The sequence below is a fragment of the Oxyura jamaicensis genome, chromosome 21, assembly GCF_011077185.1.
Source record: "Oxyura jamaicensis isolate SHBP4307 breed ruddy duck chromosome 21, BPBGC_Ojam_1.0, whole genome shotgun sequence".
NCBI classification, from domain to species: Eukaryota; Metazoa; Chordata; class Aves; order Anseriformes; family Anatidae; genus Oxyura; species Oxyura jamaicensis.
The window spans coordinates 866,048-886,473 of record NC_048913.1 but is presented as its reverse complement, the minus strand read 5'-3'; the positions used below and the strand labels follow the sequence as shown (position 1 = coordinate 886,473).

General features: G+C 50.2%; 1 protein-coding gene across 4 annotated transcripts; it reads left to right on the top strand.

Annotated features, from left to right (window-relative positions):
• The first annotated feature begins 2,095 nt into the window (after positions 1-2,095).
• Positions 2,096-19,934, top strand: LOC118177296. Of its 4 annotated transcripts, XM_035344912.1 has the most exons (4): positions 2,096-2,308; positions 6,659-6,801; positions 14,364-14,581; positions 17,301-19,934. In XM_035344912.1, exons 1-4 carry the CDS (start codon positions 2,260-2,262, stop codon positions 17,431-17,433), a joined length of 543 nt encoding a protein of 180 aa, XP_035200803.1. In that variant the 5' UTR covers positions 2,096-2,259; the 3' UTR covers positions 17,434-19,934. The 4 variants fall into 4 exon arrangements, 3 of the variants coding, with proteins under 3 accessions (XP_035200803.1, XP_035200804.1, XP_035200802.1); XR_004755738.1 differs by lacking the exons at positions 14,364-14,581; positions 17,301-19,934 and adding an exon at positions 9,001-9,265; XM_035344913.1 differs by lacking the exons at positions 14,364-14,581; positions 17,301-19,934 and adding an exon at positions 7,925-8,440.
• The last annotated feature ends 492 nt before the right edge of the window (positions 19,935-20,426 follow it).

Sequence of the window (20,426 nt, the reverse complement as noted above, 5' to 3'; positions counted from 1 at the left end):
GAAAGGCAAAGCCTGCTGCTTCCTGCCTTCCAATTCTCTTCTCTCCTAGGGAACGTGGCGAGGCCAAGCCTGGCTCCCTGCTCCCTTGTTCTCCCCTGGTTTCTCTGCAGTCCCCTGCAAATTCCCCCACTCTGCGCCGGGATGCTTGGTGCTTGGCTGGAGGATTGCTTGCCATGGAGAGGAGAGGTGGCATGGCAAAGCATGTGCTTCTGCTGATATGCTGGGGTTAAAAAGTAATTAATTAGCTAGTTTATGGTGTTTTCCCATCTGAAATTAAAAACAAAAATTATGCAGAACATACAAGGTAATTAGGAAGCAGCAAGCTACAACACACCTTTAAATGAGAGCTCTAAAAAGCATGATGTTCGGCAGCAGATTTTTAATGTAACAGCTATTAAAAGCTTACACCCTCGATCGCGTTCCTGGGAACATTCATCACGCTTCGACCTTCCCTTACAGATCCAGGTAGAGCCCTAGCAAAACCTGAATTTTTAATATTCCTGGTGCTTATCCATGATCAGATTCCCTATTTAAAATCTATTAGCCAAGATGAGAAAATTGGTTCATATTTTATGTGCCTAGTTTAATTTTTTTTTCTTTGCATTTACAACTGGCCCCTAGTGTTTCATCCACCCCCTAATGATTTAGCTGTGCAAGATGTTCCACCAATTTATTAGAGTGGAGTGTATGGAGCAGGTCATGCATATTAAACATGAAGTTTTTACTACAGTTGGTTCAATAATCTGAAAGAAAAACATTATTATATTTTTTTAAATTTTTTTACTGTGTTACCAGCTGCCACTTCTGGAAGGGCAGCCCCTCAGCCTGGCACTGCTGCATGACGTGGAGCACGACGGGCCAGCAGCAGCCCAGCCCCACGTCTGTGCGCCTCGGGACGGGGACTGGTGCTGCGGTGATCTTGCCGTGGCAAAACACACATGGGCTTCACAGTCACCTCTCAGGAGAGGAGGCAACTATTGATCCATGTGTCTCTCTTTTGTCATTAAATCAAAGTTGGAAATCAAAGATTTATGCTATTATTTGTTTCAGCAAGGTCTGAAACACCAGTGGAAGAGGTCTGCGGGGTTCTTCGCTCCCCTTGATTCCAGCCGCAGCAGAACCCGTCTGCACAGGGCTCGGATGGATTTCCTCCCAGTGCCTGGGGCTCTGCCTCTCATTCCCTCATGTTGCAGCAGTTGCTGCCAGCCCTGGGATGCAAGAGGTAGGTGTTCATTTGGGGAGCTGCAGGCAGGACAGCCCAGGGATGCTGGGGGCTGTCGGGGGGCTGTACGGCCACCCAGTGACACTTCCCTTGTTCCTGCAGCCCTGTTCGTAGTCAGCAGCTGCTCACATTTCCTATTACACTTTTGTCACCCATATCAGTCATTGCCAGTGTGTATTTGCTAGCCCAGAGAAAATCTTTGGTCAGAGTGGGGTTGGAATTACGTTAGTTTGCTCAGGCTGTCCTGCAAGGACGTGGCCGAGACGTTAACCCCAGCACAGCACCGCGGGTTTGTTCCCATGCCGTGAACGCAATCAGGGATGAAATATTCCTGAGATAAGGCTGGCTAATTAGCATACAGTCAGTTGCTGCCTCTGCTTTCAGATGTCTTTCACTTGTCAAGCTCAGAATCGTAACATAATTAGGATTTTTAGGACTAACGCTTTTACACGGAGCCCTGCGCTTCCTCCCTGGGCACTGGGCAGGCTCACCGTGCTGCGCGTTTCCTTCCTACCGGGCCAAAAATAGTGGTGGGGCTGTGATTGGCAGCCTGTCCTGGTAATTAGCCACAGGATGTCTGCTGCCAGTGGAAGCCAATGGAGACATCAGCAAAAGGGAAATCAGAGCAAACAACCCGAAACTGTGATCCAAGCATTTGCTGCTGCTGCAGTGACCGAGCTGGGTCCCCAGCTGGCTGAGGAGGGGCCGGCAGCCCCCATGGCGGGGGCCCTGCATTAGACCCTTGAGTATTATGGGCAGCAACTGAATCATTTCAACCATTTCAGAGGTCATTCTTTTTCGGCGTGCTTCTTCATGGTTTTCCCTGGTTTTCCTGCTTTCAGCCCCTGCGGCTGGGTGCGGCACCCTTGCAGACATGGGGACGAGCACAAGCAATGGTGGCAATGTGGGCTGAACTGAGCGGGCAGTGGGAGAGCAATCATCCTCCCCAAAACACCAGCACCAAGCCTGGCAGTGAGGAAATGAGAAGATGCCTTCTAAAGCAGAGATAAATAAAAGCCACTGTATAAATAGTACCTATGCAAGGAAATATTGCTCCAAAAGCCAATGTTTGGGGGGATGTCAAAGGTAATTACTCTTCTCTGCTTTATTAGCTTCACACACTCTCGTGCTGGGTAATGACTGATCATGTTTTTACTGGTGTTTCCACCGTTTTCTCTGTATTCTGTATTTCTATTTACTTTCTCCGCCTGTTTCCTCCCTGCCTTTATCTCTTTCTGGTATTATCTGTCTCTTCCTTTGATTTTAGGCTGCTCCTTTCTAAAAATGACAGGCGCATCTATATTCCCTGCAACAGCATCCTTATCTCCTGCCACTGGTGCATCCTCTTGTCAGGCTCGCTCTCCAGATGGCTTTTTTGTATCAGTCCCGCAGTGGTGGCACACTGTGCCCGTCCTGCACCGAGGCACGGTGTGGGCTCTTTGCTGCAGGAGGAGGAGGAGCTGCTGATGTGCTGGGCTGGTTTCTGTCTGTCTGTCTCACCTTTTCCTTCCTCACCCTCAAGGGCTGGTTATCCTCCCTGGGGGTCCCCTGCTCAGTGTGCTTGCCCTGCACAGGATGAGCCATCTCATCCCCTGCTCAGTGTGCTTGCCCTGCACAGGATGAGCCATCTCACACCACCCGTGTTCCAGGTGTGCCTGCAGGGCTGACCTTGGTGCAGAGCCTCGCGCCGTGCCGTTAGCACCAATGCACTCAGCCTCCCAAAGCAGTGAGGGCTGCGGGGGGCTTTGGGGAACGGATTTGCTGCAGGCAGAGGCCTTCCATTCCATCCCACGGCTCATGGGTAGGAAGAGCTGGAGAAATGTAACTACGAGGTTGTCCTGGAGCTCCTAAAGGGGCAGCAGGAGCACAAGGAGTGGGTTTGGGCAGTGGGACAAGGCTCATGCTGCCCAAACCCCTGGCTGGTGGGAAGTGGCAGCACCACGCAGTGTCCGCAGCTTCCTAAATTCACCTGGCATGCCATAGGGAAAGAACAAAGAGGAAAACATTTTCTCCCTAAAGGCCATTTTCCACGAAGTACTTAGGCAGCTGCAGCCGCAGATAGGTGACATCTCCTGTTAGCACAGGGACATGTCTCCTGCTCCCGTGAAGATAAGCGCCTGAGCTTCTCAGTACCAAGATTAGGGGCGGTGTGTCTCAGAAGGTGTTATTTGCTGGAAGCTTTGGGTGCCCTGAAACAGGAAAAGATCTGGTGTTATGGAAAAAGTTATGTTAGTTATGGGAAAAAGTGGCATAGGGGAAGGGAGCTACTTTTTTTCCAGAGAGAGGAAAGTCCCTGGATGTGGGGGTCCCATGCCCCACAGCAGTGCTGGCACCCGACAGCTCCCGTCACGGCCGGGAGAGGTGCTGGTGGTGGTGCTGGTGATGCTCCACAGCCCCACGAGGAGCCTGCCACCCTGACGTGCTGGTGTGTGAGCTGTTCCCTGGATCTGCACCTGGAATCAATATGGGCTTGCTTGGGGTATTTGCTTGTCTTTAGAATACTTTATTTGTTTTCTAAAGTGCTTGTTTTCTAGAGTAATTTCTCAAGACTTGTCAGAGCCTCTTGCCATGTCTGCACTAAGTGAGTTTGAGGGCTATTTTGTGCTCTGCTTTCTTTTTTCTAGTTTGTTTTTTGGTTGGCCCTAAATTTACATTGATGTGTAACTCTGCTTTGTTTTGCTGACTTGGGCATGAAAAGAAAAACATTATCATCATCCAGAAACCCCTACAAGGCATTCATCTCAGGCAGCCAGCTAAGCTTTGTGTTCTGCTTTTCTTGCTCCCAGTCCTATTCCCTCGTTCCTGAGGCATTCCCTTCCCCTTTGTTGGGCCTGGGCAGTCAGGGGTGCAGGGGCATGGGGATGTGGGGTGCTGCATTACCATGGCCGTGCCAGCCCGGCTGCCCCTGAGCCCCTTCTGCAGGGAGAGTGCAGTAAATTGCAGGATGGCGAGGGAAGAAAACCCTGATATTTACAGATGACATTTAAGTCTGTAGAAGGCCTATGTATTTTACCCACTGTCACATTTAAAAGGCACTGAATTCATTATACCATTGAATAATCTTTTTTTCTTTCTTTTCTTTCTTTCTTTTTTTTTTTTTTTTTTTTTTAATGTATTTATCCTGAGAAGAGCCCCTGCTTCTCAGTCAAGAGCTCATCCTATTAGGACAAAGGCTCCCAGCTCGGGAGCGAGCAGCTCAGCTCCTCTGCAGATGTTCTGCCCCAGCTGGGGCTCAGCCCCACGGAGGCCAGGCTGAGATGCTGCTCATGGCAGGGCTGGGGGCTGGCAGCGTGAGCCCCTTCCTCACTGCTGCTGGCCCTTGGAGGGGTCACGTCGCTGGGATGGAGCTTGGTGAGTCAGGCAGGAGAATAATCAGCTCCAAACCGAAGTGAGGAAATGCTTGGTATGTTACAGCTTCTTCTGTGCACTTTACAGAAACTAATGGTTACACAAATAATACCTAAGGGATGATAACAGGCTATAAATAATTCAGGGGTTCTCCAGCACAGAGCTGCACTGTGCAGGTTTGTGGAGCATGGGGACGCCCTGGGGCTGGCTCCGGCCCCCTCCATCCACGGGGGGCTGAAGTTGATGCCCTTGCTAAGATGCCCCTGCTGCTCTCCCCACCTTGGCCGACTGCAGCTTCTCCCTGCAGGTCCAAGCCCCGTGCCCCCTGCCCCACAAGGGCCATTGGCGATGCTCTCCTTCAGGCGCAGCCATCGGTGCGAGGAATTTCTCCTGCCTGTCCCTCTCCGTGCTCAAGTTGTGTGTGAACTGCCTTGACGTCCGTCTGAGCTAAAGAAGCAGATCTATTTCTACATCTCACACGTGTGTCTAAGCTCGGCGTGCAGTGAGGATGGCTGCCTGCTGCTAGCCGTGCGTCACGGCGTGCGGGAAACCGCTCTGCCCGTGTTCGCACGAGTGTGGCAGCATTTTATTTTTTTTCTGCATACATTTGACTCTTTTTTGAGAGCCATTGTGTAGAATTTCCCCATCTGTGGATGTAGCAGTTTCAGCTTAACTCCGGCTCTAAATATTGTGACAGCCTCTCTTCTGCAAGCCTAACGCAGAGTGTCGTGCATGGTGACAGCCCCTCCGGCTCCCCCGCCAGCCGCGCACCGCCTGACGGAGCTTCCCGCAGCTGGCGGCTCGCCCCAGCGCCACGCTCGCATCAGCCACCGGCTGTGCTGGGTGAGACGGGGCTCGGGGCGGTGTCGGGCAGGCAGGGCTGGCCATGGGAGACCACGCACCTTGCTCAGCTCGAGCAGGGCTGTCAGGGTCTGCAGACAGCCCCACCACACCAGTGATCCTGCCAGGATGCGGCCCCAGTGCGGCTCGGGTCACACCGTTCCTCCCGTGTTGTGCAGAGCTTGGCCTTCATCACTCGTGTAGCAGGAAGCAGGTTCCCCCTTTTGCGTGCATGCCATCACTGAGGGCCTGAAATAAGTGGGGATTTTCTAGATTGAGGAGACTGGTCCCTTGACAGTAACCAATTCTGCATGACTTATGCAATGAACTTGATCTCTTAATAAAAACATGAGCAGAAATGTTGGTGGCAGGACCCACGGCTCAGTAAGCCAAGAGAACAAAAATCTTCCTCATCACAACTGGGAAACTGCTTTTTCCTCAGCCCATTTTGTGGGGAGAAATTGATCTGTCTAATCTCTTATCTGTGGCTATGAAATTGTATTTCCCTCTTAATAGGCCTACAAATGTTACAGATGAATAGTTCATAGACATGCTGCAAATGGCAGGAGTGCTAAAAGGAGACGTCGGATTTGCTCGCTTTTGGTTGCAGAAACCAACACACACAAACATCTGGAACTGCAGTCAGCTTTAACCCTCTCCATGGGGACCTGTCCCAGAAATGATGTTTTCACCCAATTCCTTCTTAAATCAAGTTGGGGATGTCTCTTAAGAAGTTGTGTTTATTTTTTTTCTTACATTTTGCTTGATTCAAGTGTATTGGGATTGCAGATGTGGACAGCCTGCAGATCCTTGTCTTGCACTGAATATTTTGATAGCTGGGGGGAAAGCTTGCTACAGGACTGATGAGAAAAACGGCAGGAACCAAGGCAGCTGCCCTGATTGCTGGCTCCACTTATTTGCTCTGCATGTGGAAAGCCACTGCAGGCTGGTCTTCCAGCCACCAAATGCCCTATATATTTCAGGTCCCCATCAAAGCGACAATGAGCACCTTCAAGGCAATGGGCTCCCGTGTTCTCCTCTGGTGCTGTTACCTCCTCTCTGCTCTGTGGGTGTCCGTCGGCTGGCATGATGCGCGGTGACTGCCGCCCGCATGGGCACGCCACGGCTTTCTGGTCAATTGCACTTACAAGTTTGCAGGCGCTGGCTCTGTGCTTAAATATTTGGGTTGCAAAAATGCGAACTGACAATGTTCTTTTAAACCTAAATTCCCTATCTCGTGTCTGACAGATGCTGTCTCATCTGCCAGCATCTCCAGCATGAACACGATGTGTCAATATGAAGTGCTCCCAGCTGCGTCCGTCCACTCCGCTTTCATTCCCAGGAGAGATTCCTGGGATGAAAACCAGGTTGGCGTGATGGATCCAGCAGAGGTACGAAATGCTCGCTCCAGCCAGGGAATGTGGGGCTACAGGCGAGGACCCCAAACCACCCAGGAGATGGTTCAGAAGGAGGGAAGCAGTGGGACTGTGCCCGGCTCCAGGGCTGGGCTCTGGCGGGACGTGGGACCTGAGGTCAGCCCCTGGAGTGCCCACCGCCCCGCGCCCTGCCTTCTCCTGGGCCCTCGGCAAGGAGGAGATCTGGGAAGCATGCCGGGCCCCCTGGAGAGGTCTGGGCAATGGGTTTGGAGCTCCCCCAGCAGCCATTTGGGGAGGTGTCCCCGTGTGTCCCCTGCCCAACCCATGGGACCAGGCTCCTCGAAGGAAACCGCTCCGCAAAGCGTGCCCATGCCAGGGCCATTTCTGCAGCCATCTCTCCGGCACCAGGCAGGATTAATCGCTTTATTGGCCAAATACAGGTGGGTTAACAGAGGCACTTAATCTCTGTTTAAGCAGCTGATGCTTAAAAAAATAGCCTAAATTGTATTTGCCAATGAAGTCTTTACAGTAACCGTTCCTGTTGGTGTAGCTGAGTGCTGTAATTTAAATGTAATGAAGAAGGCAGGGAGATGGGAAACGGGGAGGGGGGTGGCTGAATAAAAGGCAAAGCACTGTTATTTTCTCTATATAAATATATTTCTCTGGTAAAAGTTATATCAATAAGCTATCATTTCATTCACTACAGCCCATCTTTCCTCAAATAGCCCATCTGTTAATACAAATCTGGCGACACTGCTTCATTTGTCTTGATTGTGCTCAGGGCAGCAAAGCCAGCTTAGAAAGCATTTGGATTTTCAGCCCCCACTATTGGCATTCATTTATCAGCTCTGGGCAAAAATAAAATAAAATAAAATAAAATAAAAATAAAAATAAAAAATCCAACAGGTCTCTGTCCTCGTGTCTGCAAGCAGAGGCACGTGGTGGCAGGGATGTGTCCTTAGCTGCCTCCTGTGTGCCGGGCACTGCCCGGGCTGAGCAGCAGCCTCCCCACATGTTGGTGCTGCCCACATGCGAGCACGGCCCAGTGCCTGGTCCCCTTTTTTTTTGTGTTCTAATCACTCGTACCTTCGTTTTTGCTGTGCACTTCTGGAGACGAAACACCCCTGTCTGTTTACAGATCGCTCTGTATGCAGAGGAGGCTCTGCTGTCTCCTATTACCGCTGGATAAACACTGCTTGCTGCACAACATGACTTTGAGCGATGACAGGAAAACACTCTGTGCTGTCACACAGATAAAAGCCTGGCGTCCTCGGCACAAAGAAGCTGCAGCAGCAACGAAGTGATGGGGCTTATGCAGTCGATATTAAAAAGTCATTTGACAAAAAGCTGGAGGGAGGGGCAGCGCGTGTGGCTGGCCACTTGGTCACAGAGCTCGGGCTTTGGAATCAGGTGCGGATTATTTGGGGAAGGCAGGTGCAAGCTGCCCCATGGGGCAGAGCAGCCCAGTGCTGTCCCAAAGGCAATTCTACCACAGGGTTTGGAGCGGAGCAGGGAAGCCACGGGCTGGCCCCGTCCCCTCCTGTCCCTGGCCTTGCTGTGTGGCCGATCACCACCTTTGGCTTTTCAAGCACTGTGACTTCCCCACTGCCATTTTCCTTTGGGCAAGGAATTCACGTTTACTTTTTACAGATGGTAAAAATGAGGCACGGACTCAGGTGGCAAGGAAAAGGGCATGGGAAGGTAAGCTTTTTTGTGTGGTGCCTGCCTAAAGTACAGGATTGTTGCCAGGGAGAGCCAGCTCGCTGGGTGCAGCACTGGCTTAGGAAGAGCCTTGGTCTCTCCGAAACGCAGCTGTAGGACAGAGAGTGACTCCTGAAGTCGCAAATCAGTCTCTTGCTTGAACCGTTACAGACAAGACTGAGCAGGAAAATGTGAAAATAACTCTGTCATCTGAAGAAACAGGCTTTATCTCCTCTGTCTGTGTTTTAATACAGGAAATATCACCTGCTTCTCCAGCTCCTTTCATAAGCAGAGAATTTATCTGTAAGCAAGCTAAACCAATATAAGTTGAATAATATTTGTTGATTAATGTAGTCAATGAATTTCATATTTTCTTTAAAATATTTGCTGCATATTTCTGTAAATTATTCATCCGGTTTATAAGGCAAAGAAAATATTTGTGAATAGATATGAATTATGTGATTTATAAAAATGAAATATTCATGAGTCATTTTCATTATTCACCTCGTCCAGGAATTGCTACATAAATCTGATCAAGCAAATAGATTTGGTAAAGCTCAGCCCAAATTTATGGATGTTGTGGAGCTCTCTGGCTCCAGCACAGGAAACCAGGGTGCATTTGGACCAAATGTTTGCCTCACGTGTTTGATGACGCTTTGCCTCTTCCAAGGTAGGCTCAGACCAGATGTGCAAGGTCCAGAGCACTAGATAAAGGCAGATTTGGGGTTCACAGAACAGCTGGTTTCCTCGGCTGCATGAAGGCTGCCCTGGCACGAGGAGCTCCCCGGGAGCTGTGCGTGGGGTCGCTGCGAGCAGTGCCCCAGGAAGGGACACGGTGCCCACGTGTGCTGCTCCAGCAGCTGTCACCTCATGCCCACAGTGTCAAGGAAATTGAGTTTGCTGCACAGGAATGCAATTTTGAAACTTAAAGGAGAGGTAGGGAAAGACTTGAAAAGCAAGCTCTCAGTGTGCTCTGCAGCACCTGCTTCACTCCAGATGCCTTCCTTACCCTGAATTCTAGCAGAGGCAAGGGGGAGATGAGTCAACAGATCCTCTTCCCAGTACTGAAGCCCCTGACAAGGGCAGAAAGGACGCCGGCGCTGCTGGGAGGACAGGCAGTGCCGCGGGGAAGGCGCAGGGAGATGCTGCGATGCGGAGGTGGCTGGGGAGGGACAGGCAGAGGCAACGAGGCGCCTCCTGAAATGATTGCAAAGACACTGGAGGTTACAGAAATATATGAAAAAATCCATCAGTAGGACAATGGCAGCTCAGAGATGAGCTGGGTGTGAGGCAAGCTGCATCCCCCGTGCCAAGGGCTGGGAAAATACAAATGACACCCAGCGGTGCTATTGCAGGCAGTAGTGTGAAGCAAAGCCCAGCTGCGATGCAATGGCCTACAAACCTTCGGATTGCACAGTGAGGAAAAGTATGGAAAAAGCTAATTGCAGAGCACCTGGGAAAGAGCTGCAGCACCAAGGGAGAGCCTCTGCGACAGCCCCAGCCCACCACAGCCCTGCTGCAGCAGGACCCAACCTCACAGGGTGGGAGTGAGTCTGGAAACAAATCTGGTGCCAGCCCTGATTAAAAAAGTAAATTCATTTAAAAAACTCGGTTAAACACATGCTTAACTTTTAGGGTGTGAGTAATGCCTTCGACTGCACTGGGACTGTAGATCTGCTTGAAGTTATGCATACTCTAAGTGCGTCTTGGACCGGTGCCACCCCGCTCACTGCTGTTCCATAATGAACTCAGCTTTTTTGCAAGCTGCAAAATGAGCACTCAGAAATTCAGCTTTGGGGACCTTCATATTTTCCAAAGTGTTAAAGTGCTTTCTTTTTAAATAGCAAGCTTCCATTTAGAAAATAGACTGTTCCACAGACAGCATTATACATCTTCTGCTACCGGGGTGTTTTGCTCAGCACTGCACGGGGATATCATAAAAACCATGTGCTTAGCGGAGTGAAATTGCTGACTCTATTACCCTGGTCAAAGAAAACTGTCCGTCTTCATCGTCTCTCTTATTAATCAGGAAGGGGCCGGCGATTTGGTTCTGTTCTGTACCGTGCATCCCAGATGCGGAGCCAGAGCTGAGAAAGCTGATTCAGTGGAAACCCTTTGGGGAAGCAGAACCTGCGGGCTCGGCTCCTCTCTGCTGGAGAGCTCAGGTCAGTGACTGCCCCACGGTGACCTCTCCTTGCTGCTGAGTGGGATGGGAGGCGGTGAATGACCGAGTCCCCAGGCGAGGGGTGGGCATGGGGGCAGCGGGGACCACCGTGGGGCTTTTTCTGCCCCAGGCAGCTCCCTGCGCCCAGCCGGTACACCAGCTGGCAGCCCCTCTCCTGAGGTCACATTGCTATCAGACAAGGCAGAAGCAGCAATGCTCTTTATTCTGGCCAAGGCAGTTCTTGAATTTTCACACTAAACTCAAAATCTGCTCAACCGTGGGATGGTATTTTTCTCCTTGCCGTCTCTGGAATATCCACAGAGAAGCCATTTATCAACACTGTGTGTGCATCCAATCTCCAGGGCCCTCTGCTTCACCTCCCATTATTGGCCATCTCCACAGCACTTAATGAGGCAGGTATTTAGAAGAAAGTGCCTAATGAATTTGAAAAGTTTTTGACCCTTTTATTGCAACATCTCAAATATCATGCATCTGGAAAATGGTTTTAATGTTGCATAGACTATTATAACCCAATGTATTTATTCTAGGCATTCTGCTCTGAGATGTTTAACAGTTTTGGGAACGCAGCCAGCAAGCTGAAGCAGTGGGACATTCAGCTGGTAGGACTTTTCCTTACAGGGAGGCTTCCATCTAATGTTCCTTTCCCGTACACCTTTCATCCCCTGCCCAGCAAGCTTGGTGCTTTGTGATGCAGCTGGAGGTGGAAGTCAGCGTGTGCCTGCAGTCGTTGTAGGGAGAGCCAGCACTGCTGGAGAACAGGGGCTGGTACAGCTCTAACGGGAGCCATGGCTGCCCACCCAGCTCATAAATCCTAGAGGGGAAGCCTGCTTTGGGAGAGGTAGGTGCCTGACTAAAATCTCCTGGTAAACTTTTGGAATTCACCCTGAAACAAATGGGCTTACACAAAGCCTCTGAAGCACAAAGTCTCACCATTGGCACGGCCTAAAGGGCAAGCAGAAGCCATCTGTGAGTGCCTCCCCCCTTTGATAAGAGGTTGCAGTGCTGACCATGGCTCAGGCACCAGTAAGCACCAGCTAGCTGGCCTGCACACTCTACACAGGCACACTTTGTGCTGGGGTGGCAGCACCCAGGGAGGTGCTGGGCACAAGAAGGGCAAAATCTCTTTTTCAGGTATATCAGTGTTCCCATTAATATGCCTTTCCCATCAAAGGGCACGGTGGACTGCTAATCTGCTCAACAGCTGCTGAGCTGCCAGCTGCATGGCAGCGATGCGGCAGTGCTGTGCGGGGCAGGGGCAGCTGGAGCAGCAGGGCTCGGCAGCACCGGGCGCACCTGGGTCTGCTCAGAGCCTGGCCCTGCCTTTTGCTGGGGCTGTATTTCCATAAAGGACGAGTTCCTGCAAAGTGGATGCTTCGTTGGGAAACCAAGTACTGGGTGGGGACATGAGCTCAGGCTCAGTAAGGATACACGGCTTTAGTGAAGGAGAGAAATTGCACCCTCAGGTTAGTGCAGCTAGAAATACACCTTCCAATACCTGTCTGCGTTAGTTTGTTTTTTCTTCCTGGCTTAACATCATCTTGAGAAAATAAAGCACAGCATGCAGGTGAGGTATCTGAACTCGGAAGTCAAACTTTATAGTAGTTTTGGATAATCCAGAACTTTATACACGAAAGTGAAGAGTTTGGTGACCTAGAGATGACTGAAGCTTTCAAGAGCAAGGCAGTAAATTGTCCCTCGTTCAACAACCGTGCTCCAGCGAGACTCACGGGCTGCGTCTGAAATGCATCACTGCTCCAGTGTTATGGGAAGCTCACTGATTTATTGTGAGCATCGCACAATAAATACAGGATCCCAGCTTCCCAGAGGCATGCTGCAGGCAGGGCAATGTCCCCGCACTTGGGCTTACACAGCTGGGAAAAACCCCTCCTCGACTGAGTCCTTGGACAGGAATCTCCTGCAAAGCTGCTGCTGGCAGCAGGTAGAAAATCACAAAAAGCAGCTGCAGCAGTCTCCGGCCTCTGGATTTTTTTATTTTTTTTTTAATTTCTTCTTTTCCTCCTGCTTTGTCAAAGTACTTTGTTCCTGAGTCTTTTATTTTTTCAAAAAGAAAACCAAGATACAATCTCCAGCCCTCCAAGGGACATTAATTGCTGCAACTTTAGAGCATGCTGGGCCTGTCATTATATCTTTGCTCAGCAGCTGATGGATTTGGAAACTGCTTCTAGCCCCCAGAGGGAAGGGAGGGACATGCCATCACCCAGGTGAATCAAGTGCATGCCTTCAAGCACCAGGAGGATGTCTGCCTTCTCCATAGCAGGTGGAAATCCCATAACAAGTGCTGAGAGTGGCAAAACCCTGTGCCCAGCGGGGAGAACCCTGCCTGGGCTCGAGACCGGCCGGCAGCCCTGGGCTCGTCCCATCAGAATGTTTGTTTGTCAACGTGAGGAAACAAATGCAGCAAAAGTAATCATTAGCTCGTGGCAATATCTGCTATAATTTTAAGGTCTGTTAAATATGATTTAAATATTTTTTTAATCATTAGTAATAATTTAGAATGGTCCTCTTTTTTTCAGAAACTTCAAGTATGATTGTAATAGCTTTGTAATTTTGGGCTCTATCATTAAAATTAATGATATCCTAATGCTCTATGTGCACTAGCAAAGTCTGATCAGTTTTTTTCCCTTTATATATCATTACTAATAGAACATTTTAATGGCTGTAATTTCCAGCTCTGTAGATGGAAACCTAAAAATAGGAAGAAAGCCTATTCCATCATGCCATGCCAGCCCCTAAATAATTAAATTACATAGACTGGAATATCTGTTGCTGGGTGTGTTCCCAACTGCAGATAACGATAAGTACGAGATATTACTTTTAGAGAAGGGCTTATTAGTACAATGTCTTGACATCCTGACCCCGATGAGCCACCGCTGGGGATGTCAGCGTGCTGCCGGGAGCACAGACCACTAGCACCAAACGCTGGGGATGTGTCGCTGCTCAGGGAGCTGGGGGAGCCCTGAACCGTCCCAGCAGCCTGGTCTGATTTGTGCTTTGCCTCTACCAGGTCCTTGCTTCAGTTTTTGTACAGCTGATTGTTGGTTCTTTGAGGTCAAAATACTCCTACCACCATCATACTGTTGCCTCGTCAGTCTCACCATTATTTTTCTGCACCAAAATATTCTTCTGCAACCTGCTCTCCTCCAGTGTCTGCCACTCTGCAGGAGAGCAGGGAGGCTGTGGTGGCGGTACCATTGCAGCCAGCATCCCCAGGAAAAAAGCAGTGAGGTCCAGGATCTCCCACAGAGGAGAGGAAACAACTTTTATACATCTTTATTAACTGTTCATTAATCAAACCTGAAAGAGGAGGATGTGGTCTGGCCTAGAGCGGCAGCAATTCCACCACAGCTCCAGCCACTTAGTAACCACCGCCGGAGATATTGCATCGTTTGCAACTAGATGTGACACAAAAGGCCAAAATAATTAATGGAGACACAGCTCACGGTCCAGAAGCCTCTGTAGAAAAGTCCCCAATGCCCTCAGGCACTTGGCAGTGCCCACCACCACCTCTCAGAGCAGATACCCACGGTGTTTTGCTGGGAGCACAGACCCACTCTAGGGAGCGTTTCCTGTGATTTTCACGTCCACCTGGCTCCAGGAAAACAACACGGACGTATCGTGTGCTACATTAAATACAATAGCTAGATTCTCTCTTTTATTCTCTCTTTTTCAGTTTTGCGCTGCCCAGATGCACCGTCCCAGTGAGCAGACCCCCATGCCAGGAAGGATGCATGGAGACTGCCAGGTCTCAGCTTTTCTGTGGGCTCCCCTAGGGTCTGTCCTGAAAACCACTTCCTACCACTGCACAGGGAGCAACGGTTGGCCCCCAGGAGAGAACAGGACAGCGTCTGGACCTCACCTCCCCATCTGCAGTGAACCCTCGCCGAGGGGGTAAGGTCGAAATAACTATTTAGTGGGATGCACCCAGCTCTTCCCCAAAGCCCAGCAGATTGTGAAGTTTAAAGCCCTTCCTCATTTGCACCTATCTAGGCATGGCCTGCCTTATGATACATATCAGCAATTAAAAATTGCCTTTTTGCCTCTCTTGAAGGGCTCCTCAGACTGGAACATCATTCATTGCCTAGTAAGGAGACCTTTTATTTTGGGGCGTTTCTTTTCCTGAGGTATTTTCAGTATTTGGGAGAAAAAAAAAAAAAAAAAAAAAAAAAAAAAGCCAGACAAAAACAGAAAATTTGTGCAGCCATAAGTTATTGGGCTCAGAGCAGGAACTGGTGCCTCCAGTCTGTGTTGCGAGAGCTCAGGCTGGCTCATGCAGCCTGGAAGCCCTCCAGGCCAGCGAAATGTGTGCCTGGAAAAGGTGTGCATTGAATGCCCCAGCCTGTTAGCTGACGTCCATCCCGACCAGTAGGCAGGTGAGGTTCGCAGTGCTTTGAGGCATTGGCTGAGGAATGAGAGTGGAGGAACAGGCACGAGGCAATTAAGGAAATCTCAGAAAATGTGAAATTAGATATGAAATCGGTCCGAGAGCAGATCGGTGCAAGCTGGTTGAAGCGAGAAGCTGAGCCAGCCCCGGGCTCGGCAGCTTCACAGAGCGATGTCTCTGTGCCGAGGAGCCAGCCCTGCCTGGCAGTTCCAGTGTGTACAATCCAAATACAGCACGAGTCGCGGTTGCCTCGCTTGCTGCCCTGTTCCCCTGCCTGCAGGCTGGCAGCACTGTGCGTTAGATGCAAAATGTGCTAGAACGGAGCCCAGGGGCTGTTAACCTGATTCAGCCACTCTCAGGTGCCAACCTCAGGGCATAACGAGGCTCCACAGGGAAAGAAAAATCAAAGAAGCTTGAGGAAAAAAAAAACTAAATTTGTTCTCAGATGGGACATAGGCGAGGGCAGACTGGCAGTGTCTGGTCTTGGTATCAGAGTATTACATCAGGCCTCTGAATCAATGTTTGCCACGGGATGATGCATTTAATATAGGTTATTGCAAGGAGCTAATATTAGCCAGTTGCTAACTGTGTGTTCAGAAGAGAAAGAAAACACTTTTATTCCTCCTCGTCTTCAGTTCCCAGCAAGGCAATGCTGTTTCAGTTTACTTTTAATGTTAAAGTTTGAGTGCCAAAGGGAATACTTTATCCCCCGAAGAGCAGCATCTACAACAGCAAACTGCAGGATAATAATACATCAACTTCAAATTGGCAACAGCACACTAAGTAAAAACAAGGTGCTGCTCTTTCCAACGCACTGATTTACAGTATATCAAACCTGACCCTGTCTGCACTTTCCCTGCAAAAGGAAGTGATTATCTGCTTAAAGCTATTCACTAAAACACATAGCTAGGAATTTTAGGTGCAAAATTCTGTATTTCAATTACTCTATAAAAGTGGCTCGCCTGAGTCCCTAAATTATTCAGGCTGTGCTTTGCCATAAAACTGCCAGCGCTCGTTCAGCGCTGAGTCCTACCCAGGGCTGGGGGGGGAGCAGGGGGACACGGCTCAGTGCAGGGGGACATGGCTCGGTGCAGGGGGACACGGCTCGGTGCAGGGGGACATGGCTCGGTGCAGGGGGACATGGCTCGGTGCAGAGGGCACAGCGTGCAGCGAGCAGAGCCGAGCAGGGGGTGCAGCCCCGAGCAACCACTCACTGGGGCCAGGCTGCGTTTTGCCACATTAGAAGGTAACTTACATATTTTAAAGACACAGTTATCTAAAAAATATCAGGCTTATCTATTTTGATCATTTGAAAGGCAGAGGCCTGAAAAATTGACATTCTAGAGGAAGGATTTATTCTTTATCATGTTCATATTAGGATATTATGATGCTTTTCTTATCAGTCTATTAAAGTCTCTCTAGCTTCATGCCAGCACATCCAGCCATCCCCAGACTCCTGATGTTTCTGCTACTCCACTACAAGGGCACGGACTGCAACGGTAGCATAGTTGGAGAACTACAGCTGTCACTTTCAAGGCATTTAAAGCAATGGTGATTTAATTCACTGTGATTAGCAAATATACGCTGCTTCTCACTTTGAAAAGTGCAGAATAAAAACTTTTAGAGAAGATAGATTAGATCCATAAGATAAGAAACTTTAAAAAGACTTGGCCAAATTCCCAAAGGGGGGTGTTGATTAGTTCAGCACCGAGGGTGACATCCTGCAGAAGGGACGTTTCCAGCAGCGCAGCAATGCTGTACTCCCTCTGCAGTCACATTTCCTGCAGGCCACTGTCCTTGGCCTCAGCTTGCCCCTCGCCCACGCTGCCGAATCCATAACCAGCAGCTGTAGTTAGTGGCGAGGTAATTGTCATTTGAACTGCAACCCGTGTGAAGGAGAAAATGGCTTTATAGTAACCGTGGTGGGCAGCGCGGGGAAGAGCGCAGGAAGCCTCGGCACTGCGCTGCTGAGCCCCGGGTGTGCGGTGAACAGCTGCAGAGCCTTCGAGCTATCAACGTAATGTGTTTCTACAGCGATATATTCAGCCTCTGTGTTCCAAAGATACACTTTCCTATCTCAGAAATACAAATCTGTTGTTATCTGCTGCATCAGACTTCTCCTTCAGAGTGTTGTTCCAGTATCGGTTATACGAGTATTGTGGTGTTATAAAAGATGTTAGAAAATATTCAAAGCTGTGTTTTGCTCTTCTTCTCTTTCAAACTCAGGCCCACGTGGAGTTTTCCAATGCCAGATCTCCGTGCTAGGAACACAGCGCCAGAGTCTCAGCCACAGGGAAACCTACGACCGCAGGCAAGGCGGCACTGCTACAGCAGCAGATCACAGAAAGGCTCCATCTAATTGTGCTCTGTTTTGTTTAATACATTCCTGGGTCTCAGCTGATGCTCTTTGAATGAGATTCCCAAGTGCCTGATCTCATATTTGTCAGAACCGTGTAGATAGGGGAGCGAGCGTGTCCGACCGCCCTGCATCCCATTAGCACAGGAAAGCTTCAGAGAGATAATTCTTGAAGCAGTGCCGAACGCGTGGGGGAACGGAGTCCCCGGCCAGGAACTGATGGCTGTACTTGCACGCTGCTATTCCATGCCAGCAGCTGTGATGTGGAAAGCTGGGGCCAAAACCTGGCTACCCCCAGGGAGCTGGGGAGTTGCTGGAGGGCATCTTCACCCCAGGATGCTGCCAGAGCCCTGGTCCCGCTGCAGCTCCATGGGGGCCCTGGCACTGTGAGGAGCACCAGCCGGTGCTGTGGGGCTGCCCGTAGCTGGATCCAGCCCTGTGCCCCCCCACAGGGTGCTCCGGGAGCTGGGGTGGGCAGGAGGGATTTACATGGAGAGAGCTGGTCTCCCTGGAGGAGGCGGTGGGGATCGTCCACCAGCAGCAGCCTCCTGCCCACAGCACTTGGCGTGGTTATGCAAAACTTCTTTACAACCCAGGAGAGTGCTCAGGGCAGCTATTAGAGTGTAATCAATCAGTGTCAAATAAAAGCCATCAGAATATGACTAAGAGTCTGATTGCCTGTAACCAATATAATTAGACAGTGAGGATTTTCTTTCTTTTCCTCTTCTTTAAAAAGGCTAAAAGCCTCCAAAATTGGAGCTAATATCCTGTGTCTGGAGCAAGGTGAATTCACATTTGACCTATTGTTCAAATAAAAATTCTCCTCAAATCCAGTCCAGCTCAGAGACTGCAATCACAGCAGGGACTTCAGCACAGACCTACCCGAAGAACACTAAAAAAATATAATCTCCAAAATTTGTTTTCGTTTAGTATGCACAATCAAGCAGATTTCAAGGGTGATGGGGCAGGGAGAAGGTCTTCATCTTACTCATTAATCACCACAGCACAAGCAGCGTTTGTCCCAGAATAGGTGAGTATCACACTGAAAGCGTTTGCTAAATAAAGTCGTGTGTGCATCAACAGCATGGCAGAGAAGGTCAGGACAAAGTGGGTCGGAGCAGGCGGGAGGAGGCTGGCAGCAGGTCCCTGTCCCTGTCCCTGCCATGGCCCTGCAGGCACCCGCAGCATCGCGGCGCAGAGCCAGGCTGATGGGCAGGCACAGGGCAGCTGTGAGCACTGGGGGCCCTGATGGGAACAAATCACACCTGCTGGCCAGCTTACTGGCCCTGACAGATAGCCCTGTAATGAAGCAGGAGAAGGAAGGTGAGCTGCTGAAAACCTCCCCTGTGTGAAACAGGAAAATCAGCTCCCTGGCTCAGCTCTGCTGGTGGCACATGCTGTTAGGTCCCACCTAGGAAGCCCTGGGCTGGGATGCAAAGTCTGGCAGCGCTGCGTTCAGCAGTAATGTCAACAACAGAGATCTGTATTCTCTGCTTCTTCCAGGCTCAGAACCAAGGCTTAGGCTTCAGGGCTTTCCCTGTGATGATGTGAGGGCAGCTGAAGCTCCTGGCTCGTTTTTTTGGGACCTGGAGAGCTTTCATGGCCCTGGCTGAGGGTCTGCAGGGACAAAGGCGTGGGCACCCCCTTCACACCTTGCCTGCGCTCCTGGTAGGAACGCTGTCTTCTCTGGAGGCTTTCGGACACAAAGGACGAGGCTTGAAATGCAGCCCCACGATGCTGCCGTAGCAAGAAGGTTCTTGTGGCCAGAGCCCAGTGCTGAGGGGCAAGCACTGCCTTTCCTGGCTGATCCCCACGTGGGTGTCAAAAGTGTCCCATATCAAAGAGCTCTTTTTGCCTCTCTAATACCATTGCAGTGATTTCCCCAGGCTGACAAAAGTAGGCCATGTTTCCATATTCCCTGTCGCTGCTTATCTGTCGCCTCTGTGTGTCCAAATCCTCTTTCCATTTATATTGACTTTAATGAACTGCTGCTGTCCGTGATGCTGCCGCCAGCAGAGGAGCGGTGCTGCCGTGCCCACCCTCGCCATCCCACGCCACGTGCTGCACGGGATTATTGGCTTCTTAGTTTTAATTAACAGAAACTTTTAATTTTGAACCATTGTGTTAGCCTCATGCTCTTTAAAGGCTCTCAGCTTCCCCACATGCAGACGGTCACCAGCCAAATCCCATTTCAGCCTGCAAGGTGAACATTAAGCGCACTCACACAGCTGTCACGTACATTATTAGGTCTCAGATGGGTTTGGAGAACCTTGGATTTGAGTTTTTTTCAGGTTCATCCGTCTGTGTGAATTAGGAGAAACCCAGCCTGGGCTCCCTCTCCTGCTCTCTCGTTGCCACCCTCTGGGGCAGTGCTGCCGGTCCCAGCTGAGCTGGCTGACACCAGGCTGGCTGCCAACGCAGATGCTCAGCACCCTGCTTGAGTTCCCTGTCACCTGCCTCCCACCAAAAATAGGTGCAAACCAGATCCTCAGTGATTCCCTCCTACCTCCTACCACACTCAGAGCCGGCTCTGGGAGCGTGGCTGTTGGGACCTTTGCACCCACCCCAGCGCATTCGGCACCCTCGTGCAGGGGCTGCCCCAGGCAGGTCCTTAAGAACACTTCTGTGGTCAGCACACAACGACTTTTCAACCCAGCAAGGTTTTCCGAGGAGCTTAATTGCAGGTCCCCCTATGAACTCATCCTTCTGCTAACGCCATCTCCCTACTGCACATTGAAATTTTCCAGCGGAGCCAAAGGCCGGAGTTACGGTTGTTATCCTGGATTTGCAGAGGTGAGGCGTGATTAGGCACATTATCTGCTTCTATTTCTTTTTCATTAGTTACTTGATGTTTTCCTCCTTTCACTGTGCCTTTAAGGTGACCTGCAGAGGAAACAAACAAATGGGGCTCTCATTATTTTTTCCTTTTTTCTTCACTACTTGAACATTTTATTGATCCGTCTCTTCCTCACCTCATTCTTGTTGCTTTGTCATGG